This window comes from Penicillium angulare (genome assembly GCF_028827245.1).
Source record: "Penicillium angulare strain IBT 27051 chromosome Unknown utg000004l_segment0_segment0, whole genome shotgun sequence".
NCBI classification, from domain to species: domain Eukaryota; kingdom Fungi; phylum Ascomycota; class Eurotiomycetes; order Eurotiales; family Aspergillaceae; genus Penicillium; species Penicillium angulare.
In genome coordinates this window covers 2,546,238-2,570,752 of record NW_026623163.1, presented here as the reverse complement: position 1 = coordinate 2,570,752, position 24,515 = coordinate 2,546,238, and the positions used below count along the sequence as shown (strand labels likewise).

At 47.4% G+C, this 24,515-nt stretch overlaps 9 protein-coding genes across 9 annotated transcripts; 6 read left to right on the top strand and 3 right to left on the bottom strand.

The window, feature by feature from the left end:
- Positions 1-21: 21 nt before the first annotated feature.
- On the top strand, positions 22-1,293 carry N7478_004898 (uncharacterized protein; the record flags this gene model as incomplete). Its single annotated transcript, XM_056921112.1, has 1 exon — positions 22-1,293. The coding sequence occupies one exon, from the start codon at positions 22-24 to the stop codon at positions 1,291-1,293; it is 1,272 nt and encodes a 423-aa protein (XP_056779149.1).
- A 376-nt stretch (positions 1,294-1,669) lies between these two features.
- On the bottom strand, positions 1,670-2,278 carry N7478_004897 (uncharacterized protein; the record flags this gene model as incomplete). Its single annotated transcript, XM_056921111.1, has 2 exons — positions 1,670-1,881; positions 1,945-2,278. The coding sequence occupies 2 exons, from the start codon at positions 2,276-2,278 to the stop codon at positions 1,670-1,672; spliced, it is 546 nt and encodes a 181-aa protein (XP_056779148.1).
- A 383-nt stretch (positions 2,279-2,661) lies between these two features.
- On the top strand, positions 2,662-6,161 carry N7478_004896 (DNA-directed DNA polymerase gamma MIP1; the record flags this gene model as incomplete). Its single annotated transcript, XM_056921110.1, has 2 exons — positions 2,662-2,842; positions 2,914-6,161. 2 exons carry the CDS (start codon positions 2,662-2,664, stop codon positions 6,159-6,161), a joined length of 3,429 nt encoding a protein of 1,142 aa, XP_056779147.1.
- A 2,894-nt stretch (positions 6,162-9,055) lies between these two features.
- Positions 9,056-10,675, bottom strand: N7478_004895 (putative MFS alpha-glucoside transporter; the record flags this gene model as incomplete). Its single annotated transcript, XM_056921109.1, has 1 exon — positions 9,056-10,675. One exon carries the CDS (start codon positions 10,673-10,675, stop codon positions 9,056-9,058), a length of 1,620 nt encoding a protein of 539 aa, XP_056779146.1.
- A 624-nt stretch (positions 10,676-11,299) lies between these two features.
- N7478_004894 (polysaccharide lyase family 26 protein) lies at positions 11,300-13,921 on the top strand (the record flags this gene model as incomplete). Its single annotated transcript, XM_056921108.1, has 1 exon — positions 11,300-13,921. The coding sequence occupies one exon, from the start codon at positions 11,300-11,302 to the stop codon at positions 13,919-13,921; it is 2,622 nt and encodes an 873-aa protein (XP_056779145.1).
- Positions 13,922-14,423: 502 nt separating this feature from the next.
- Positions 14,424-15,707, top strand: N7478_004893 (Gfo/Idh/MocA family oxidoreductase; the record flags this gene model as incomplete). Its single annotated transcript, XM_056921107.1, has 1 exon — positions 14,424-15,707. One exon carries the CDS (start codon positions 14,424-14,426, stop codon positions 15,705-15,707), a length of 1,284 nt encoding a protein of 427 aa, XP_056779144.1.
- A 778-nt stretch (positions 15,708-16,485) lies between these two features.
- N7478_004892 (putative CorA family metal ion transporter) lies at positions 16,486-18,649 on the top strand (the record flags this gene model as incomplete). Its single annotated transcript, XM_056921106.1, has 5 exons — positions 16,486-18,148; positions 18,199-18,272; positions 18,331-18,383; positions 18,450-18,503; positions 18,556-18,649. The coding sequence occupies 5 exons, from the start codon at positions 16,486-16,488 to the stop codon at positions 18,647-18,649; spliced, it is 1,938 nt and encodes a 645-aa protein (XP_056779143.1).
- A 114-nt stretch (positions 18,650-18,763) lies between these two features.
- Positions 18,764-20,019, bottom strand: N7478_004891 (uncharacterized protein; the record flags this gene model as incomplete). The annotated part of the gene is made up of 2 exons (XM_056921105.1): positions 18,764-19,763; positions 19,847-20,019. 2 exons carry the CDS (start codon positions 20,017-20,019, stop codon positions 18,764-18,766), a joined length of 1,173 nt encoding a protein of 390 aa, XP_056779142.1.
- A 350-nt stretch (positions 20,020-20,369) lies between these two features.
- N7478_004890 (DEAD/DEAH box helicase) lies at positions 20,370-24,032 on the top strand (the record flags this gene model as incomplete). The annotated part of the gene is made up of 1 exon (XM_056921104.1): positions 20,370-24,032. The coding sequence occupies one exon, from the start codon at positions 20,370-20,372 to the stop codon at positions 24,030-24,032; it is 3,663 nt and encodes a 1,220-aa protein (XP_056779141.1).
- Positions 24,033-24,515: the final 483 nt, after the last annotated feature.

Sequence of the window (24,515 nt, the reverse complement as noted above, 5' to 3'; positions counted from 1 at the left end):
CTTCAATTCAAAACAACCCCCATGAGTATGCCTCAATTAAATGTTCTTGTTGTGGGCGCATCTATTGCAGGCCCCACAGCGGCGTACTGGCTCGCCAAAGCTGGAGCTAAGGTTACTGTCATCGAGCGTTTTCCAGAGCTGCGTACCAGTGGACAAAATGTTGATATTCGATTAGCTGGCGTTACTGTTATGCGAAAAATGCCAGGCATGGAAACTAGCGTTCGAGCGAAAAGATGGGAGCTAGATGGTATCAGCATTGTTCGCTCTGATGGACGACCATATGGAGTTATCAAACCAAGCGGCAACCCAGATAAACAATCACTCATATCTGAATATGAGATTCTACGTGGAGATCTAGGAAAGATCTTATATGACATGACAGCAAGTCATAGAAATGTCGAATACGTTTTTGGGGAGCAAGTCGCTTCAATTCAGCAAAATCCGAACGAAGATGGACCTGTTACAGTTGAGTTCACAGGGAAACTTTCGACGGCACAGTTTGATCTTGTTGTTGCGTGTGACGGAGCTACATCCAGTACACGAGCTATTGGCCTTGATTGCGGAGTTAGAGACTACACCGTCTCCTTGAACAGCTGGGCCGCCTTTTGCACCCTTGACAAGGACTTCCTCGATGGAAGTAAAGTTGGTCACGCATACAGCGCGGTCGGGGGACGCTTTATGGGTGCTGGACATGCACCAGGTGGTGGGAACCGAGTCGCCTTTATGGGAATTAAGCCTCAGTCCGATTCAAACAACATTCTTCTTTTCCGGGAGGCCAGGAAACGCGGAGAAGAAGCTGTCAAGGAATATGTTTATGAGTATTATCATGGGGTAGGATGGAAGTGCGACGAAATTTTAGAATGCATGATGAAGTCTAAGGATTTCTACGCTCACGAATTCATGCAGGTCAAACTCCCAGCTCTATCTAATGGACGCTTTGTCCTCGTCGGAGATGCGGGATATGCGCCGGGGCCTACCGGGACTGGAACCACTATTGCTATGGCCGGCGCCTATGTACTTGCAGGCGAGGTTTGCAAACACAAGGGGGATATTAGCAAGGCCCTTGAGGGATATGAGACGGAGATGAGGCCGCTGATCAAGGAGATGCAAAAAGTCCCCTCATTCTTTTCAACAATCCTCGGACCACAGACGGCCTGGGGCTTATGGCTGAGAAACCATGTTTTTGCTTTCCTTTGTTGGGTTAAGCTTGTGGAAATGATCGAGAAGTTTTTTGGTGCTGCATTTAGCAGCGCGGAAAGTTATCCTCTCCCTGAGTATGAGTGGGTTGAATGATACGCCGCCCGATAAGACTTCGTGTTGAATCATTTACGAACAATCTCGTTCCAAGGTTGGGTACCATGTTTTGAAGGAAACGTTGATTATTTCCGCATGTATTATTAGGCACACTCTCCGAATCCCTGTAACAAATAGATACCTCGTCACTCACAAGATCATATCCATGTAGGAAACTGCGTAGGCCAGAGACGTAGTTGATTTGGTTTTTCATATGAGGCCCGATGTGGGCTTGGGCAGGTTTTTTCTACTCAGGAGATACTGTCATGGTAAATCATTTCATAATGCGTTCAAATCCCTCGTAGGCAAAATATAATCAGTCTTTCAACGCCTCAGTATGCAGTGCTGTGTAAATGCTATCACCAAATTCCATGGACTAAGCTTCGGTGGGTTGGATAACGTTGCGCTTCTTCGTCATTAGCTTGAGCTGGAGAGGGATCAAGCTTCTTCGAGGTCCAGCTGCTTCATTCCTGGTGAGAGATTTCCGACACACAGGACAAGTGCCTCTTATTTGTTTGGATGAATCGGTTCTTTGATCGTCGGCGCGGTTTAGGCATTCGATTATACATCGGCGGCAGAATAAATGTCCTATAGTACAGAGCTGATAAGTAAAAGAATGATAAGCTGTAGAGGGAGGCGATGAGAACATACCACAAGCTGTACTTGTTGCATCCTCCGGTGTATCCATGCATACAGGGCACTTGTAGGCTTCGAGTATAGAATGCGTCTTATCTTCGTCTTTTGATTGCTGGGCTTTGATAGCATCCTCACGCTGCTTGGCGAGCGTCTTGGCCAGAGATGAATTGGCCTGTGGGTCAGTTAGATCGATGGATTCGATATCTTCGCCCTGAGACTCGGGTGAAATTGAAAGATATGACCCATCCCTACTTCGCCTGCGCTTAACGCCACGGGATGTTGCCTGTGATGATGGCAAATTATGGGCCTGTGTAGAGGTAAGGTCAACGACGGAATCCCTGCGACTCATTGTATGTTGAGGTGGGAAAGGTGACACAAAATTCTAGCAAGACAAGAAGTAAGCCGGTGAGAGCGGGCTTATGAAGAAGACAAGGATCGGAATAATGACCAGCAGCACCAAAGAATACAATGTAAGTTTAAAAGCGATTAGGTTCATGATTAGCGGTTGTTATCGTGGCAATCGATAAGAGCCGGATATACAGTTAATCCGATATCCGGACATGACGCTCAGATATCGCGATAGGAAAGCGATAATGCAGATTGGAAAGCAAGGACCAACTTACACTTACAAATTGTCTCTCACACCCTGTCAAGTGGCAGCCCAGGGCTGCAGTCTTGTTGACGATATCATGACCTGATTGCACTTCAATATTGATTTTATGCTCACAGAACATGTTATCCTGCCATTCCTTCTACACGCCTTATGCCAGGGGGTTTGTGAGGTCTGCGCGCCTGCAGTTGCGGCCAGCGCCGCTTCATGCGCAGCTATGGGAATTCCCCAGAGTTGTGCATTTTAACCGTCAATACAGTAACCCTGTTGGTAATGAATCTCCGCTCAAAAAATCGCTCCAAGGTATGTCGTCCGTTGTTATCAAGGCAGGTTGCGCCCGCCCACATCATAACATCCCACTAACCGCAGCGAAGTCCCCGCGTCCCCTAGGTTCAACGAGATTGGCGTTCAGCAGCTCAGCGATTATGTACACCCTCAGGTCTTCCCAAGGAAGGGTCGCGTCCCGGATCCGGAACTCGTTGCTTTGTCTAAGGACCATCTGGCTAGACATGACCTCTTAGGAAAGTCTCAATCAGGGGGAACCCCAATCGCCTTTGATTTGCCACCACTTCAAGGACAGACTCTCGACGAACATTTCTATAAACTCGGCATGGATGCGTCGGAGCCCTACCTCACATACGCAAAGCACTTCGCAACCGTGAACTGCCCCGCGCAGCCCCGAAAATGGGAGAAACGCAGCGGATGGACGAAATACAACTCAGATGGCTCATCGGAGCCCGTGGATGCGCCTGACGAAGCTATGCTTACATTCGATACCGAGGTCATGTACAAGGATAATTCATTTGCGGTGATGGCTTGTGCTGTGAGTCCTACTACTTGGTACGCATGGATTTCGCCATGGCTCTTGGGCGAAACGGAAGAAAAGATTCATTTGATACCACTCGGCGACCCATCAAAACCGCGCATAGTGGTGGGTCATAATATTGGATACGATCGAGCTCGTGTCCTTGAGGAATATGATATGCGCCAGTCTAATAACTTTTTTGTTGACACAATGTCACTCCACGTAGCCGTGAACGGCATGTGTTCTCAACAAAGACCGACATGGATGCGCCACAAGAAGAACAAAGACCTCCGCGACAAAATTGCCAGCGAACACAATTCTATGGAATTGGCTTCTCTTCTTGAGAACAATATGCTCCGAGAAGAGGAAGAGGAATTGTGGGTGGGTCGAAGCTCGGTCAATTCTTTGCGCGACGTGGCAAAGTTTCATTGCGACGTGACTATCGACAAGGCACAACGGGATTTTTTCGGAGAGCTTGATCGAGAATCACTTTTGACAAAACTCGAGGAGCTCCTAGACTACTGCGCAGCCGATGTGGCAATTACACATCGTGTCTACCGCAAAGTGTTTCCGAACTTCCTCGAAACATGCCCCCATCCCGTCAGCTTTGGCGCCTTGCGACACCTCTCTTCGGTTATTCTTCCTGTCAATCAGACATGGCAGGAATATCTCACTCAAGCTGAGGAAACATATCATAAACGCCTGGACGCTGTTCAGCGGAAATTACTTGAGCTATGCAATGAAGCATTGAAAGCTAAGGGCCAGGCGGATGTTTATACAAATGATCCTTGGTTACAGCAATTGGATTGGTCTGGCCAAGAAATCAAAATGGTTAAAGGAAAAAAGAAGAACGACCCTCCACGCCCAGCAGCGCGGCAGAAGAAGCCCGGGATGCCCAAGTGGTACAAAGATTTGTTCCCTTCAAGCACCGCCAACATTAATCTGACTGTGCGAACCCGAATTGCGCCTATTTTGCTCAAGCTATCCTGGGACGGCTATCCCCTAGTTTGGTCTGACAAACATGGATGGACGTTTAGAGTTCCCCGAGACCAAGTAAAAAAATATGAAAATCAACCTGTTGTCCTTTGTGACATGACCGAAGAAAAGAATGTGCAATTGAGAGATGACAGGAAGAACGCCTACTTCAAAGTTCCACACAAGGATGGCCCTCTGGCTAGATGTACAAATCCCTTGGGTAAAGGCTACATGCAGTATTTCGAACGTGGGATCTTATCGTCTCAGTACGAGCTTGCCAAGGAGGCTTTGGAAATGAATGCTTCTTGCTCTTATTGGATCAGCGCCCGAGATCGAATCATGAGTCAGATGGTAGTCTATCAAGACCAAATCCAAAAGGGGGACATTTCCGACAAGAACGATAATCGCATAGGGTTTATTTTGCCTCAGGTAATTCCTATGGGAACGATCACTCGTCGTGCTGTGGAGAATACATGGCTTACGGCGAGTAATGCCAAAGGAAACCGCGTTGGCTCAGAGCTCAAGGCTATGATCAAGGCACCACCGGGACACTCGTTTGTGGGCGCCGATGTTGACTCACAGGAACTATGGATTGCCAGCTTAGTTGGGGATGCCTCCTTCCAGATACATGGAGGAAACGCGATCGGATTCATGACCTTGGAAGGCTCTAAAGCTCAAGGTACCGACCTGCACTCTCGAAGTGCGCAGATCTTGGGCATCTCTCGAAATGATGCCAAAGTGTTCAACTATGGGCGCATTTACGGCGCGGGCGTCAGGTTTGCTGCCACTCTCCTTCGTCAGTTCAATCCAACCTTGACAGAACGGCAAACACAAGAGACAGCCGCCAACCTATACAAGGAAACGAAGGGTACGCGAACCTCAAGACGCCTCCTCAGCGAAACACCCTTTTGGCGAGGCGGCACCGAATCTTTTGTGTTCAATAAGTTGGAGGAATTCGCCGACCAAGAAAGACCGCGAACTCCCGCTCTTGGCGCTGGTATTACTGAAGCTCTCATGCGCCGCTTTATCAATAAGGGCAGTTTCATGACATCTCGTATTAACTGGGCCATTCAATCTTCCGGTGTTGACTATCTACACCTTTTGATTGTTGGCATGGACTATCTGATCAGACGATTCAACATCCAAGCTCGCCTAGCCATTACAGTCCATGACGAAATCCGCTACATGGTTAAGGATGAAGATAGGTATCGTGCAGCTATGGCATTACAAATTGCCAACGTCTGGACGCGTGCCATCTTTTCTCAACAAGTGGGAATCGATGACCTGCCTCAATCCTGTGCCTACTTTTCTGCCGTTGATGTTGATCATGTGCTACGCAAAGAAGTCGATATGGACTGTATCACGCCTTCTCATCCTCACAAAATCCCCCACGGCGAAACCTTGGACATTGCCCAGCTCTTAGACAAAGATCAGCAGGCTTTCTTGGATCCCTCTATCACACCCATTTCGCCCCCCTCTCCCGAAAAATACACATACGAACCGCGCGAGTCTGTCATGTCCGCCCTCCAAGCATCCAATGATGTCGCCCTGATTAAAGCTCAAATCACCAAGGATGACAAAGAACTACGTGAGATCATCAAAGAGAAATCAAGCTCCACGACTACCACCAAAGCTCCCATCCCACGTTCTTCAGTGAAATCCCGAGGCAAAGCGAATGGCTGGGCCTCACCAGAGCCTCAGCGAGCTGTCTTAATGGACATGGAAACTGCTTTATATCCCGATTTCCGAAAACCACCTCGCTCTCCCACCCCCGGAGGCAGACAAACCCAAGTAGGTTTCGATCGCCCTACTTGGAAACCTCGGCCTTTCGCTCGGGCGTAAGCCCGTTGTAGCTTATTACCTTCTTTCTTTCAACCATTTTCCTTTTCTCTAATTGCTCATTAATCTCACCTGTATCTACATGTCTTCATATTTGTTCAAATACTGGGCGGCTGGGTGTTTTATGCGGGATGGACCGGAAGCAGCATTGGGACGGCGTTGAAGTGGTCAACTGATGTCATGATCTGTACAAATTCAAATATTTACCCCTTTCCATTCAATCTTGGTATATGTATTACTTGTGTAAGCTTTCGAGCTTCATGATACCCCAGATGAAGATCGCTTCAATTAAAGTTGAAAGGCGTTGCGGGGAAAAACCAGGTTCGGGGAGATTTGCCTTGCGCGCCACGGCAGGGAAATATCCCCGTTGCGGGGTATCTATGCAGTGGGCCTGCCGATAGTACTTAATCATTTTGGATCCCAAGGTCGCCGAAAGCCAAAGGGCGAAAATCGCCTATTATTAACATTTTGGAAAATCTCGACAGTTATAGTGAGAACAAGAAACGAAATGCCCCTTTCGAGCGTGGGCCCATGGTGGGTGAAATGATGCTGCGATCACAAAAGATGGAGGCTAATGTTTTTGTGGAAATTCTCATAGTCATACCTGCCGACGTAAGCAAATTTCATCAATCAATCATTTGATTTGAGTCTACCCATTTAACAGTTTTATTGCAGAAAGACATCTCAAATGTAATCAACCTAGATACTCCTTGATGGCCACACCCATACAGAATTTTGCTCACGTGTAATTAGGCGATGGGAAAAAGCCTACATGTGGAAGATGTCAACGATTGGATAAGAAATGTGAATTTCCAGGCCTAGTGATAAAGAATGCTGCCGAGGGTCAATTCTCTGACGATCAGCCCTGGCTTCGTATATCGACCTCAAGTTAGCTTTACTCGGACTAATATCCTTCAATCTCATGAACTTCTAACATTGAAGTTATTTTATACAGGATTCCAGTTTGTTGATGAGTCTATAGACCTTGCAAATTATTATGGTCATTTTGAATCGTTTTTGCTTTCTGGTTTATCCAATGGAAAGTCAACTGAAATTGAAGCTGGCTCTACAATCTCATCGTCACAGGGCGGTATCTCACCATCTCCCATATATGAACTCGAAGAATTAAGTTCCATACCGCAAGGCAGTTCAAATTCGAATTGGGCAGAGCTATGCCTAGACGCATCTTTGGACTGTGACAACAATGTGGAGAGTGCCCCTAAAATACAAGATACTTCTGTTATCTCCATCGAGTCATCGCCAGGGCTCATCGCCGATTTCTTCAACCAAGAAGTCAAAGAGGCATATCTCATGAGATATTTCATAGAGGAACTTGCGCAATGGGTGAGTGCCATCGAAATTCGTTGTCTTAGGTAAATATTGTTTTGATTGATTTATATTTTAGTTCGATACTTGTGATTTAGACAGGCATTTTGCTACAGTTGCTCCCCACAGGGCCGCAGGTTGCCCAGCTCTCCTCTACGCGATTTTCTCAGCATCTGCGCGGCATATCAGTCGGCGAAACAATCTCGAAGCTCGAAGTAAAATGCCAATGCAAAACAGAAGACCAAATATCGGACCTGAGGTTGCGCTTGAGTATCAAAACCTCTGCATTTCGCAACTCATGGCATTATCCGGCGACGCATCTGAAGTTAAAGATGAGAACCTTCTAGCAGCGTCGGTAATTCTTAGATTCTATGAAGAGTTAGATGGTGAGATATTCCATTTCATTCAATCTCTGTGGATTGCTACTCTAACAGCAATTTTATAAAAAGCACCTCTTGTTGGAGCCGATGACGAGACATATCTCAAAGGTACCCTCTTATTCCTCGCTGCTCAGTCTGAGCCGGCAGTACACAGTTGTGGTCTCCAAAACGCCGCTTTCTGGGTAGGAATACGTCAGAAGATTCACGCGGCATTTATTCAACAACGATGTATTCAATTTGACTTCCATTGCTTTGATGGGTCGAATTACAAGACAATGGAACCTGCGGATGATTCCACATGGACAAACCGCATAGTTCTACACTGTGCCGAAATTTTAGCCTATTGTTATGGAAATGAGTCTCGACGGATGGAGTCTTATAAGAGGCTGATTAAGTTCAGCGAGGAGTGGTATGCTTATAAGCCACCGAGCTTCAACCCGATATATTACCAAGCGCCTGACATCGCGAAAAAGGAAGTATTTCCTCAAATATGGTTCTTGGGCGACTGTCACGGTATTATCACTATGTATCCTTAACCGATTCTCTTAGAAAGCGTACTGACGATGAATTAAACGCAGTGACGGCGATTCAACACTGGCATCTTGCCCAGATTCTTCTCGCTGCGTTTGATCCACGGGTCCCTCGCATGGGGCCCAAGCAAAAAAAGGCAGTCGCTGAAATAGAGGTATTGCACATTCCAGTGATCTCGGGCACTACTCCCTTGACTGACTTTAATCACAGGAGGAGATCAAGAAGAATATGTTCAGCCTGTGTGGCATTGGCTTCTCGAATAAGACAGCACCTGGGCCGATCACTGCCTGCATGGGAGTGTCGATGTGTAAGTACCCAATTATACAATACGAAAAACGCACAGTCCTAACGACTTCATTTAATAGGTGGCGATAGAGTTACAGATAGATTTGAACAAGAAGCGTTATTAGATGTCTTAATCAAGACGGAGGAGCTTCAAGCTTTATCGACGCAAACAGCGCAAAGCCAATTGAGAGATGCATGGGATTGGTATTAATAGTATGTCACATAAAGTGTGAGTCCCAATATAGTACCCACATCTGCATTGTACTATAAGTCTACTACACATATCAGTATGATGTTTGTTCAAGTTGTAGTAGTACATGATAAACAACTTTATGACAATGATTCATTGTCAACCCGTACATACTATCACGTAATTTATTCGTCTGATACAGTTTCGGAGATAATATCGACCTTCTTCTTTTTGAAGTCTCTCGCCGGAACCTTGTTCTTGAAAAGAATATCCATTTCAGCGAATGTTCGGTTCTTGGTCTCCGGAAGGCGGAAATAAGCCCAGATAAAACCAATACCCATGATACCTCCACAGAAGAATCCACTCTTTGCTCCCCAATCCCAAGCGGCGTTTTGAACCATGTGCGGAATGAGCTGGCCATAAACAAGAACACCAACATTATAGACTGCACGGGCGAGAGCGACACTTTTGGTGCGAACGAAGCCGGATGGGATCTCCGTGACGATGGTGTAGATGATCGGACCGATTGTGATGAAAAGAACAAAATATTGAATCAGAAGAATGCTGCCAATTCCGTAGCCAATGTTTGGATGGGTACTGATGCTTGGAATTCCTAGGAAGCCAACAAGGAAAGTTGTCAATGTTATGAATGCCGTACCGGTGAGTAGCAGTGTTCGACGGCCAGTCTTCGGAACCAAATACCATGCAATAAACACACCAATAATGGCTAGTGCGTATTCTCCCATGCCGAAGTCAAAGGAGGCTGCTGAGGTGAGCCCAGCTTGTTCCAGAAAGTACACAATGTAGGAGACTAGTGGGGCGCAGAGCTCTTGGATGAGATAAGTGAACACCGTGATCTCCGTGCGACGCAGATTATCACCCTTGAATAGATCCCAGTATGAACTAGATGCCTTCATCTCATTTTCCATTTTGACTGTATGCTCCATCATAGCGATCGTGTCCTCAATTTCGGCTTCCGAGCTGTCTTTCGAGCGTAGACGATGTAGTGCCTTGCGTACATCTTCGGTGCGACCTTTGCGAGTAAGCCACCATGGTGACTCGGGTGCGAAGAAGATACCAACGGCGAGAGGAATAGGTAGAACCCATTGAAGAGCAAACGGGATGCGGTAGGCCCACTGTCCAGTTGATGACAGAAACGCACGCAGCACGCCAGTGCCAAGAAGATAGCCAATACTCCAGCAAAGCGACACCAACATTGTGAGATACGGTCGAAGTACATTGGGGCATACCTCGGCCGCATATGTGGTTGACAAAGTTTGGAAAACACCCCATGGTACTCCCAGTAGGATTTCAGCTCCCATGTACATATAGATACTAGTAGCGAAGAATTGAAGAAAGATAAAGGCCATCATGAGAGTAAGACAGACCATCATGACCCAACGATAGCCAATCCAGTCAGCGACAAGACCATTAATCAATAGACCAATGATTTCACCTGCATTGACACCGTTGCTAATACCAGACTGTATATCGGCAGGAATCTGGTAAGAGCCGTCGCTCTGCAGCTCGCCATATCGTTTTTGAAAGGCAGGGAACGCAAAGAAACCGCTGACGAATGCATGATCGAATCCTTCCATGATCAAAGCCATCGAGAACAAAACTGACCAAAACACCGCTTTGGGGTACTTGCGAATACCCTCACGAAGAGTCATTTCATGTTCATCATCGGTCGCTCTCTGAGCTCCCTTCAAGGTGTCGACGGCAGAAGCATATTTCTCTTCGTCTTTGTTGTCAATCACAGTAGTGGTGGTTTTATCGGCAACGTCTTCCTGATGCTCGGCCATTTCGCAAAAGATGTCAAGTATGAATGCGATCAAGAACCGTTCCAAGCCTAAGACTTTTTGACAAGCTTTCTGTGGAATGCTTATGGGATATAAGAAATGTTTCTCACCGAAGCTTTCTGTTTACTCCGCATCCCCGGATTATGTGGGGAATTAGATTTCTGGGGAAGCCTTAGACACAGCACTCCACCACTTCCACGGTCACACGGGCTATCAATCAACCGAAAACATGGCATATCTGATGTTGATCCGGACGCATCTATGCCGAGCCCTAAGCCATTTAGCCGGAAAAGGGATAGAATGAGGGGAAATTATGCTTTATGGCACCACTGGCTCTATTTACCAGCTTGTTGGAACGGGAATACTTCGGCTATTGAATATCAATCTTGAATTAATCTCGTATTCATATCCATTTATCTCATCTATGAAAGTTGATATCGCCTATAACTAGACATGCGGGCTGGTGCTCCGTACGGGCAAGCCATTGTTTCTGCCATCTGCGCCCCCGCATCGCTTATTTTCACCCTAGCTCCTTAGTGTACTTTGTACGCGTCGGTTACTAGGCAATTAAACCAGTGAGGTGATTGAGCATTCAGGGATCATACTACTTTATTTTGCAGAACAATTATGTCATCTGATAATTTGCGATGGCTGAATGGAAACGGCCCCCATTCTCTACAGCATGGCGTTTCCTTTGGAATGCCTTGGCCCCGAGGTCTCTACTTTACTGGTCAGACATTTGTGATTACAAGTGGAGATAGCCAATCGCCTTTAGATTCCAGAGAAATCGCATATTGGGCTGATGGGTCTCTTCGATGGACCGCCCATTCAGTATGTGGTGATATCGACTATCGCGAGGAATATGAAGTCAAAGGCGCACCACATCCAAAGGAGCCTCTAAACGGTCTCACTGTTAAATCCAAGGCTTCCCAAATTTCAGTGAGAACGCAAAAGGGCTTTCACTTGAAGTTTACTTCGCCTGGCAGTCCATCAATTCTGGAGAGTCTTGAAGTCCATGGGCAAATCATTTGCTCCAATGCTACAATTGTGGCTTCTATCAATGGAAAGCCTCATACAACTCGCGTTGACGCGGTCGCAGTTGAAAACAAGACCTTCAAAAGGGCAGTCGTCAAAGTGAGTGGTGCGGTTAAGAGCGATGGCGAATCTCATCTTCCGTTTGATGTGCGATTCTACATTCACTCCGATGCCTCGACACTCAGAATAGTCCATTCTTTTATTCATGACTTGGATTCAAACAATCCATTAACGTCGCTGGGCCTTGAATTTGCCATCCCATTGGGACAAACGGAACTACATAATCGTCATGTTCGTCTGGGAGGTTCGAATGGTGGCGTCCTCCGGGAAGAAGTCAAGGGACTCACTGGATTGCGCCACGGCCCGACTATCCAGAATCGAGTTGATCAAGCAGCTGGCCGAACAGTTACATTAAATGAAAATGAGTGGACTCGGACAGAGCTTGCTAAGGGATTATCTTACATTCCATCATGGGAATCATATTCACTCACCCAACTCTCCTCGGATGGCTTTACAATCAAAAAGCGCACAAAGCCAGGATGTTCTTGGGTCAAAGTCACCGGTGGGGGCCGAGCAGATGGGACCGCTTATATAGGATCGGCTCTTAATGGAGGACTGGCAGTAGGCATGTGTGACTTTTGGGAGCGCTACCCTACTCAGTTGGATCTGAATACCCTGGCGTCCGATCAGGGAACGATGACTGTTTGGCTGTACTCACCTTCGGCAGAGCCTTTGGAAACAACGCCATATCACGACGGACTGGGTATGGATACATATGAAAAGCAACTAGAAGGCCTGAATGTCACTTATGAAGATTTTGAGCCTGGGTTCGCATCCGCAAATGGAATCGGCAGAACTAATCAATTCTTTCTGAGACCATTCACCTCTACCCCGTCAAATGATGAGTTCAGCAAATTTTCGACTCTAGTTCGCGACCCTCCTCGCCTGGTCGCCACGTCTGAGCATATGTATTCTGCAAGTGCATTTCATGGGTGCTGGGCTCCCAGTGCTTCAGTGACAGGAACTGAAAGCACGTCAAAGGAAGCCCAAATCCAGCAGAATCTGGATCTTCTGTTCAATTTTTACCATGGTCAAATAGAGCAGAACAGGTGGTATGGTTTTTGGGACCACGGAGATGTACAACATACATATGATCCCTATCGACATGCTTGGAGATATGATGTCGGCGGATTTGCCTGGGACAATTCAGAACTCTCTACAGATCTATGGCTTTGGCTATACTTTCTCCACACCGGAAGGGCCGATGTGTTCAAAATGGCGGAGGCGATGACAAGACACACCGGCGAGGTGGACGTATATCACGCCGGAAAGCTCAAAGGCTTTGGTACTCGTCATGGTGTTCAGCATTTTAGTGACAGCTCAAAGCAGCTACGAATATCCAATGTGTTATATCGGCGCATTTATTTCTATCTCACTGGCGACGAGCGCACAGGGGACCTGATATCCGAGCTCCAACAATGCCAAAATACCTTGTTAACTTTGGACTCCCATCGTAAGGTCCAGAAACACGCCGGTGTACCCGAAGGATTTGCAATGACAAATATTGGTCTAGACTGTGGCCCACTCGCAGCTTCATGGCTGACTTCATGGGAGCGACGCTCGGAAGGATGGGAGAATTCCAAAAACCTTTTGATAAAGCTCCTCGACGGAGTATCCGAGCTCAAGCACGGGATCGGGAACAATGCAATCTTGTTGAATCCAAATACTGGTGACATACAAGAATGCCCTCCTCCAACTCCAGAATGGGCGATTTCGCATTTATCTATGCTTTTCGGCTTTCCAGAAATCTTCGCAGAATTGATTCACTATGCTCGGAATGAACATCCAGAGACAGTGTCAAAATTTATCAAAGTCTACCTATCGTACTGTCGAGCGTACAATGGTGGCTCTAAGGTGCAACTTGAAGAATTTGGCTTTGAGTTTCCAGCTCACGCTACTTGGAGACAAAGCCATTCAACCCTCACAGCGTTTGCAGCCGTGGAGCAAGACAACAATGACCTGGGCCGAGCAGCTTGGGACCAGTTTCTGAACACTGATGGATACAAAAACAGTCATGATTGGAGCATCCTTAGAACTTCTGCTCCAGAATACTTTACCGACGGAGAGGAAGCTGTGTGGGCAACTACTAATGAAGTTGCTCGTTATGGTGTATCTGCAATTTCAAACCTTGCAACCATTAGAAAGTTTCTATAGCTATCAATAAATTGAGTTTTTTTTTTTGGAGATGCGCATTAAGATCGAAATTTATTTCATCCGAATTTCTTTTTTCTCAATTGTCTAACTTGTTTTCCAATGCTTCCTACTGGGCTCACATCGTGTTCGGCCATGATAATACGATCATATCGTTCGGATGTACTTAACCCGCAGTCCGGGCCAGGTTTCCTGTCAAAGAATATGAAAGTTAGCTTATCTGGGGACATGGACCCTCAGTTTAGCTCCACATTGTATTGCGTGGGGTGTGAGAACAGCTGGGGATGCGGGCGATGCTCTGATTGATGGGAAAACTTAGCGTATGAAGCCTCGTGGGGGCAGTCCTTTTTCTTGGCTGAGGGGTAGGTATAAGGTGGCTTGGAACTTAGCAAGTTTGTATGTTAGAGGGAGGTTAGAGCAGTGAACCCCGTTCCCCAGCATTCTTGAAGCTTTTGTCTTTTGACCGTTACTCGAAATCCAGAGTCCACCTGGTTCTTGCACGAAAATGGCTCCGAAAAGGTATGCCGTCGTAGGCACTGGGGGTCGCGCTGGGTTCTTTTACAACGCCATAGCTCAGGACTTCAAAGAAAGTGCAAGTCTTGTGGCCTTTTGTGACACAAACCAAACCCGCATGGATGTTGCGAATTCTCGAATTCATGATTTAGGATTAGCAAAACTGCCTACCTACAAAGCGGCCGATTTCGATCGGATGATTGAAGAGACCAAACCTGACGTTGTACTTGTGACAACTATTGACCGAACGCATCATCAATATATCATTCGTGCTATGGAATTGGGATGCGATGTTGTGAGCGAAAAGCCCATGACAGTCGATGAAAATAAATGCCAGTTGATCCTGGATGCTGTCAAAAGCACCCAGCAGCAATTACGCGTCACCTTCAACTATCGATACGCGCCTCATAATACCAAGGTGCGCGAGCTATTACTAGACGGCGCAATTGGAAGAGTAACTTCGGTACACTTTGAATGGCTTCTGAACACTCGACACGGTGCGGACTACTTTCGACGCTGGCACCGTGATAAGCGGAATAGTGGGGGTCTCTTGGTCCATAAGTCAACTCATCATTTTGACCTTGTGAATTTCTGGTTGGGAAGTCAACCAGCTACTGTTTTTGCCCAGGGCGATCTTAAATTCTATGGCAAAGAAAATGCCGAGGCCAGAGGAGAAACGAAATTCTATTCCCGAGCTCATGGCAGTTCAGCAGCAGCCGATGACCCCTTCGCTCTTAATATGGAAGAGCATCCCCAGCTCAAAGCTATGTATCTTGATGCTGAGCATGAAGATGGATACTATCGTGATCAGAGTGTTTTTGGTGACGGCATCAACATTGAAGATACCATGGGAGTATTGGTAAGCTATCAGTCAGGAGCGATCATGACTTATAGTCTCAATGCATACTGTCCATGGGAAGGATTCCGGGTCTGCTTCAACGGAACTGGTGGCCGATTGGAAATGGATGTACTTGAAGAATCCTATGTCAATGCTGGCGGAGAGCAAAACAAAGAGGGCGCCGTGGCACACACTAAGATATCCGTGCATCCGATGTTTGCATCCCCATACGAAGTTGAAGTTATTGAAGGGGAAGGAGGACACGGTGGCGGAGATCCTGTTCTTTTAAATGATCTTTTTGGGACTCCAGCTCCTGATCGCTTAAATCGCGCTGCATCTCATGTGGACGGAGCCATGTCCATCTTGACCGGCATTGCTGCCAACAAGGCAATCCGCACTGGTCAAGTCGTGCAGGTCAAAGATTTGGTCAAATTTTGAGTTAGAAGCATCAATCCACTAGAATAGAAGTAGAATTTTGCCTAAACATGATCATATCTGTTTTTAGACCTCTTCAACTTGAAGTTGCTGTTTACTGGCAGCCCTAGAGTGGCCCTCCCAAGGTTTAATGTTAAATAGGTATATAAATTTCCAGAGAGTCGGGTGGGAAGGTGGATTGACACCTGGGCATCACTGCAGTAGTAGGTAAGAACTTCAAGTTGAACCTTGGAACCCGCGGACCTGCACACATGGAAATAGAAAATGAAGCTTAAATCAAGGAATGCATAAATATCAGAAATCGGTAGGAAACACGACAGTTTTTCAAGTGATCTGATAAGCTTCAGTGGAGAAAAACCCTCGATAAACTACTGTTGCCAAGCTCATGGACGGGACGTGCTATGGGGCTGTGCACCTCCTTCTTTTCCAAATCCTCCCTTTCTTTATATTGGGTGAAAACATAGCAGACTTAATTCGCTGTTCGCAATTAGCTTTGAAAGCGTGGCGGATCGGCAGTGGCCCAGTTGAATCGTCAATTCCCTAGTTCTTCACCCACTCAACCGCTTCACGTCATTTCCCCGCAAAGAAAAATGTCTTCTCCTAACGGGCTAATATACCGGTGACAATATATTAAGGACTTCCCATCGATACGGCCCCTCCCTCCCTAATCTTTGCTACTTCTCTCATTCCGGCCTGCCCAGGACAAAGCCCCCTTCAACAAAGCCAATGGGAAAGAGGAGCCTGCCAAATTAGTACCACGCGGCGCGCAGCAACGACCGAGATGAGTGTTCACTCGCTCGACTATGCGCAAACCGGCGCCATGCGACTAGAACCCCTCCCTAATCTCGACCTCGAAGCCGGCCACCCGGCCCCCGCAACCCCCAACTCGGGGATCTCCCCGACAAGGAGGGATGAGTCCATGGTGGACGGGTTCACGACTGCCGCCGCGAGAGTCAACTCCGCCGACACCGTGGCAACGAAACGTCGCACGCGACGATCGAACACAGCCCGCTCCTATCGACCAGAGGGATTTACACAGGAGTCGACTTGGCAACCTGGTACCGAACCTGGCATTGATCCAACGAAACCCTTGCCACTATATAGCTCGGAATGGGCATCCAACGTACCCCTCGACCTACATCGACAGTGTGAAATTACCGTGGTGGATTTTTCGCAGCATGAAATGCGACAGTACTCGTTGGACAATGAGACACTGGAGCAGTTTGTCGCGCGGGAGCGAGAACCATGGGTACAATGTCGTTGGATTAATGTGAACGGATTAAGCTGGGATGTGATCAAAATCCTTGGAAATCATAAGGGGCTACATCGGCTAGCAATCGAGGATTTAGTTCATACAACAAATCGGACCAAAGCAGACTGGTATTCCGATCATGCATTCGTTGTGTTGACGTTACAGAAATTGGTCAAATTACAAGAGGAGAAAGATGACTCTGATGACGAGGATATGCCCGATCGCAACTTCAAGGAAAGAACCAACTCTGTCGTCAGCGAAAAGAGCTCGGTTTCCATCAAAAGAGCAACTAAGCGGCGCGTGGTTTGGGATGCTCTCAAGGATATCTTTAGATCCAAACGACCTTCAAGTCGGGACGGCGAAGAAAAACAAACAGTCGGAGCTAGCGTCCGCCCTGGACCACGCAGGGAATCCTCCAAACACACATCTCAATTTGGTGACCTTTCTGATCCTAAAAAAGCCCCTGCTAAGACCCTACAGCGATATCGGGGAGGTCCAAACGAAGGCCGAATCGAGTTCATGGAGCGCCACGCTGCGTTGGCAGCGAAAAACCTATGCGTGACTCTAGAGCAAGTTTCAATCTTTTTGCACGCCGATAACACCGTTACGTCCTTTTTTGAAACAAGCGCCGATGATATAGAAGCTCCAATTGTTCGGCGATTGAGCTCACCAGAGACCATTCTGCGACAGTCATGCGATGCCAGTATGCTTCTTCAAGCTATCCTAGATGCTGTAATTGATCTTGCCATCCCGGTAACCATGGCATACCAAGATGCTATCGGTGATCTGGAGCTGGATGTTTTAACTGACCCAGATGTCGACCAATCGAAGAGTTTATACATTCTTACTTCAGAGATTGCAGTTCTTCGGAATGCAATGCAGCCTATTGTCGCTGTTATAAATGCGCTGCGCGATCACCGATCTCAGCCTGTTGGCACACCTGGCCTTGGAGTCGTTCGTCACAGCCCTCAGACTCAATTTGATCCCATAGACGATCACATAGACGGCCATCCTCAATTAGGAGTCGCGTCGCCGAATTTGAAGAGCGCTGGAGGCTCAACTGTGACCATAAGCACCATGTGCCATACGTACCTGGGCGATGCGTTGGATCATTGTATAACAATTGTTGAAGGCTACGACCAAATGCGCCGTGCTGCCGACAACATGATTGATCTCATTTTCAACACAATTGGTAAGTGGAGCATATCACCAAGCCCAGCAGCGTAGCTAATTTATATCAAGGTGCCTACCAAAACGAAAGCATGAAGCAGCTGACCCTTGTAACTTGCTTATATCTCCCTATGACCTTCTTGACTGTAAGGAAATATCACCCTTCGAAATACCTTGAATGATACATCTAACAATGAATTCTAGGGATACTTCGGAATGAACTTCAATTTCTTGTCTGGTTTAAACAATGGTGATTCGTGAGTCTTCATGTTTAACGTTGAATATATAAGAGCTAGTTTTCTAGATACTAACATCTGACGTAGCTATTTTTGGAGAATCGCCATACCCTTTGTTTTTGTAACAACTTGCCTACTGATGTGAGTCCCTACCTATCTTTGAGCCGTGGAAAAACACTGACATCAAACCCAGGCGTGATAAAATACAACGTTACGCTGTCATGCTTGCTCAGAAGCGTCTCATCACAAGCTCAAAGAAAAAGAATCAGGAGCAGAAACGGAGATGATGGGAGATCCTTGGCTCATTGTACATTTATTATATCCTTAGACTTCTACAGTCTTGTATCCTATCTATACTATACATTTTTATCATACACCACCCCACGCGCAGTAAACCTTCCTCAAAGACTCTTTTGTCGGAAGGCCCAGTAGGCTTTCCAAGGGAGCCTCCAATCCGAACGCAGCAACTCAGGACGGAAGACATCAAAATCATGTTCTTGCAGCCGATCAAGCCACAGCCGCGTCCCAATAGCGGGCATGAAAACACCAAAAGCTCTATTAACTTCGTCAAGAGGTGAGTCCCGAGATGAACTTGGTGCATCATATTCGTGGCCTTCTTCTCCCTCATGCTCAAAGTCATGTCCCACATCCTCGCCCGCTCGAAGGTTGCTCAGCATCTGCTGCGCAGTAATCAAATGATCACTGGCCCGCGTCGCAACAGTAAACACCGCATCGCGCAGACCTTCCGCATCAGCACCACGTCTCAAAACTTCCTCTTCCTTCACACCAGCCTGGGCCATCACATCCAGCGGCAACATCACCGCACCCTGTCTAGCACCACCACCCAAACCCAGACTCGCCGAACCTCCACCATGAGGCGCTTGCGCCTGTGGGGTTGGGAACGCAACCAAAGGCAGGCCGCGCAAGACAGCCGCAATTCCAACTGCTTTGCCAATATGCGAGGCAACATGGTCTGCCGTTACAGATGTCATTGGTAGCGCAGAAAGCGTTAGGTACATGAGGGTTGAGTAGGTGTTTTCAGCGTAGGATTCAAGGGCAGCAATGTTGGTATAAGGATCATTCGTGAGAGTCTGTTCTCTTGAAGTCACAAGGCGTGTAAGCCAGCCCTTACTGATCCGGGCGCGGCCTCCTGTGCGCTCATGAAGATCTGAGATGGCGGAAGCGAGGAGGATAGCAACGGGTTCTTTCGGGGGATTGCCAGCTAAGATTTTGGAGATAGCATCGCGCCAGAATTGAAGGCGCATGAGACCAATTGTAGGGGAGGAAGTTGTTTCTGGAATGAGGGAGAGGGAGACATTTAATGCGCGGAGGGCGAGGTAGAAGGAGCGGGCATGAGGGGGAATGAAGCTGCTCAGGGTATAGGAGGGTCGATCATATTTTCTTTGGCGGGATGAATTGAGTTAGCAGATGCTTCGAAGAAGGGTTTTAGCACTTCTGATTAGGTGCAGGGCCTTGATACATACGAGAGTAGACCAACACAGTATTTATGTGCGCTTTGAACTTCCTCCTCCGTTATAGGTGTGCGGAGTGGACTGGTAGAATTGAAAGCTCTTTTTGATGATCGGAATCCATTTTTACAGATGAAACGGGCGCTGTTGACCTGGCATGGCCGAGATATCTCCTTGAGGAGGAACATTGGTGGCATGGGTGTGTTCAAATGTTGGAAGAAGCCGAGGATGGACGGATGTAATCCACTTAATAGTATTGGTCCATCAGTGGCGCGCTGGGAAAATTGCGGGTCACTCAATCTGAAAGTCGTCAAAGGACTCAATAAATAGAGGCAATAATGAATATAAGGCCTTTGCACCAGTCGCTTCGAGACAAAGAGGTCTGCGTGTGGAAGATTGGCTAAAGATGGTGGTGGTTGACTTTTTTTTCCATTTCTAATCACTGACGTCGGCCCGTCGCGTTTCCCCGTTTCCCCGTCGCGTCTCCCGATCTCGACTTTTCCCATTCGACTTATATCTTGATGTCGACACCACGATTATGAGCGACGATCTGGATCAGAGACCAGCAAAGAGACAGCGCTTCTTTACTGGAGACGATTTGTCGCCTTCAAATCCGGTGATAGGCAAAACCGACGCGTCATTGACACGGTCCCCTCTCGGACAGGCAGAGCATCATGTTAAGCAGGACGGTACCCCGGAGGCTGTTCCAGAGACCCCGCCTCGCCGTGATATGAAACCCCTGGTCGATCTTGCAGGATCACGAGTGACCCCGATCTTGTCCACAGAAGCCACAGAAGTACCAGCACCGACAATCAACCATTCAATTGCAACCAATATACTCACGAACGGGACGACCGAATCACATCACAATGAAGTTAATGGTGTTGCGAATGGGGCGCCTGCTGTTGAATTGGATGGGTTTGATATAGAAACGTTCACTAGCATCATCGGTGAGCGGCTTTCATTATCCTCTATCGAAGTTATCAAAGCTGCCGCTTCCAACAACCTCGAACGGGCTGTCAATATCTACTTTGATGGATCATGGAACAGACCGACCAACGCAACTGTCTCTGTCCGGATCAACTCGAATCTTTTACGCAATAATCCCCCCACGTCATCGAATCCAAAGAGCGAAAGGACATCACAATCGATCGACATGAATTCTCCATTCGAATACAGATCCGTGGCAGGGAAAATGCCTTCATCACGATTCGTTGGCTCATTCGGCGTAGGCGGCTGGGCAACACGAAGCGGACCTGCCCTTCTCAAGCATGGAGATCCAGTGAAGATTGAACGTGCCAGATCTCAGCCTACAACTAAGCGTCGGGGTAACAAGGTGATTGTCAATCAGAAGGGGGATGTTTTGACACGATTTACAACTATGGCCGGCCAGGAGGTGGGGAGACTGCCCCATGATACTGCAGGATGGGTATCGCCTTTGATTGATCAGAAGATTTGTCATTTTGAAGGTGTTTGTGTCTTCAGTGACGATAGGCTACGAGTCAACGATACCATATACCTACAGCTGCGATGTTTCCTTCGTAAAGAAGCCTTCCAACGTGTGCCGTTTCTTGGGTCGAAGACCGATGATAACAGATCTACTGGTCTCTTTGAAGAAAAAGAAAGCACAGAAGAAAAGAACCTTCGACTCCGCCAGGTTTCCCTTGTAAAAATGTTCGACGCCATTGACCTCAAGCCGACTTCTATCAACCCAACCACCGAGAAGCATAAGAGAACCGGTATTCTTCGAGCGGCTGAAATGGCTGAGCAATACGATAACACTAAAAAAGAGAAGTCAAAGGGCGGCAAAGACGGCGAAGATTCTTCTGAAGAGGATGAAACGGAGGAACTTGCCCAGGATCAGCTGGATACGCTTTACCGGAAAGCTCAATCTTTCGACTTCAACATGCCCGAGGCTGAGCCCGCTCCTACATTCCGGATGAGCCTTCGAAAATACCAAAGACAGGCTCTCCACTGGATGCTGTCAAAAGAAAAGGACAGCAAAAAACCTCGTGAACGGTCCATGCATCCGCTATGGGAGGAATATGTATGGCCTTTAAAAGACGGCGACGACAAAGATCTCCCCACCTTCGAAGGAATTGAACACTTTTATGTCAATCCATACTCGGGAGATCTCAGTGTGGACTTCCCAGCTCAGGAACAACACTGCTTGGGTGGAATATTGGCAGACGAGATGGGTCTTGGAAAGACCATAGAGATGATGGCGCTTGTGCACTCTCACAGGGCGGAGCCTGACCCCCAAGCTTCAAATGGCATGAGCTCTGTGAACGATCTTGCCCGAGTTCCCGACTCTACTGGTGTTATTCCGGCTCCGTATACTACACTTGTGGTGGCGCCTACATCCTTGCTTGCACAATGGGAGAGCGAAGCACTGAAAGCCTCAGAAGAAGGGTCTATGCGTGTCCTGCTCTATTATGGCGCTGAAAAAGTAGTGAATCTTCGGGACCTCTGCTGTGCATCGAAACACGCAACTGCACCAAATGTCATCGTAACAAGCTTTGGGACCGTATTATCCGAGTACCGCTCCCTGATGTCGGCTGGTTCGGAAGGTGGATTGTTCTCCGTTGATTTCTTTCGAGTTATCTTGGATGAGGCCCATACCATTAAGAATCGACGCTCTAAAACAACCCAGGCATGTTACGCACTGAACGCATCACATCGCTGGACCCTAACCGGCACTCCCATTGTAAATCGATTGGAAGATCTGTTTAGTCTCGTGCGATTTCTCAAAGTTGAACCTTGGAGCAACTTCTCTTTCTGGAAGACATTCATCACTGTTCCTTTCGAATCTAAAGACTATATTCGTGCCCTTAATGTTGTACAGAGTGTTTTGGAGCCTCTCGTTTTAAGAAGAACCAAATCTATGAAAACCCCAGACGGTGAGCCTTTGGTTCCTTTGCCATCGCGAACAATCACTATTGAAGAAATCGAGCTCCCCGCGAAGGAACGTGAAATTTACGACTGCATCTATACGCGAGCGAAGCGTACTTTCAACGATAATGTCTCGGCAGGGACTTTGCTTCAGTCGTACTCTACTATCTTTGCCCAACTTCTTCGTCTCAGACAAACCTGCTGTCACCCAATACTCACCCGCAACAAAGAAATAGTTGCTGATGAAGAAGTCGCTGCCGCTGCCGCTGATGCTGCCAACGAAATGAAGGATGACATGGACGTCCAACAGCTCATAAACCAATTCACGGTAGCTACTGAGAACGCCGAATCAGAAGACCGAAATGTAAAGTTCACTGCGCATGCCCTTCGCCAAATCCAAACAGAGTCTAGCGGGGAATGTCCAATTTGCTGCGAAGAGCCCATGATTGATCCCGCAGTGACGGCATGCTGGCATAGTGCGTGCAAGAAATGTCTCCAGGACTTTGTGGCGCACCAGATGAACAAGGATGTCGAACCACGTTGTTTCAACTGTCGAGCTCCAATTGACGCAAAGAGTATATTCGAGGTCGTTCGCCATGCCTCTACGCAGCCCACGTCAATGGACGACTTCGCTTCTAATGAAACGGCACCCAACGCCTCCCAGCCTGCTCCCCGTATCTCCCTCCGTCGAATCAACCCCCTGTCTCCATCTGCACATACTTCCGCCAAGATCCATGCCTTGATAAGCCACCTTTCGCGTATGCCACCTAATACTAAATCGGTCGTCTTTTCTCAATTCACGTCATTCCTTGATTTGATTGGGCCCCAGCTCTCCCGTGTGGGGATTACGCACGTCCGCCTAGACGGGTCTATGCCCCAGAAGGCCCGCAAAGCAGTCTTAGATGAATTTACGAAAACAGAAACGTACGAAGATGAAATTGTTGACTCGGAGGCTGAGGACATCAACCAATCGGCATCTTCTAATTCGTCCCCGACTGTTCTCTTAATTTCCCTCCGCGCTGGCGGTGTCGGGCTCAACCTTACTGTTGCCAACAATGTCTTCCTTATGGATCCCTGGTGGAGCTTTGCCGTTGAGGCCCAGGCCATTGACCGTGTTCACCGCATGGGTCAAACGCGCGACGTGTCAGTAACACGATTCATCGTCAAAGACTCAATCGAGGGGCGAATGTTGCGCGTACAAGATCGCAAGATGAATATCGCAGGTTCCCTTGGACTACGTGTTGGCGGTGATGACGAAAACAATGACAAGAAAGAACGCATCACAGAACTGAAGATGCTTTTCGAGTAACCGGTCTTTTGTGTGCCGATTTTCTGGTCTTTATTTATTTCACTTTTTGTATGGGAGGTAAATACGGTTTTGGGTTTTTGAATATTGGGTGACAGTGATACCCGGTTCTGGCGTCATTTAATATGGATTTAGGACTGCGCTAGACGCCATCTTGTTTCATGTGTGGACTTTCATGTTTTCTCTGTTTATGTTGATGCTTAATAGATTAAAAGTTATACAATCTTACCTATGATGTCATTTGGGTACTAATTGCTTAAGTAGCAAATATACGTAGCATTCAACACCCAATTGCAGGCTCCACACAGTTGACATACCTAGATAAATGTTGGAAATGTTCAATTGTTGAGTATTAATACAGTGCACGAAAAATTTCAAACCGAAAATATACCAGTATCAATAACAGAATTGAGCGATGAGCAAATCATTCACCATACAACTCGGGATATCCATGATGACACCTTCAAGACAAAATAAAACCAATCA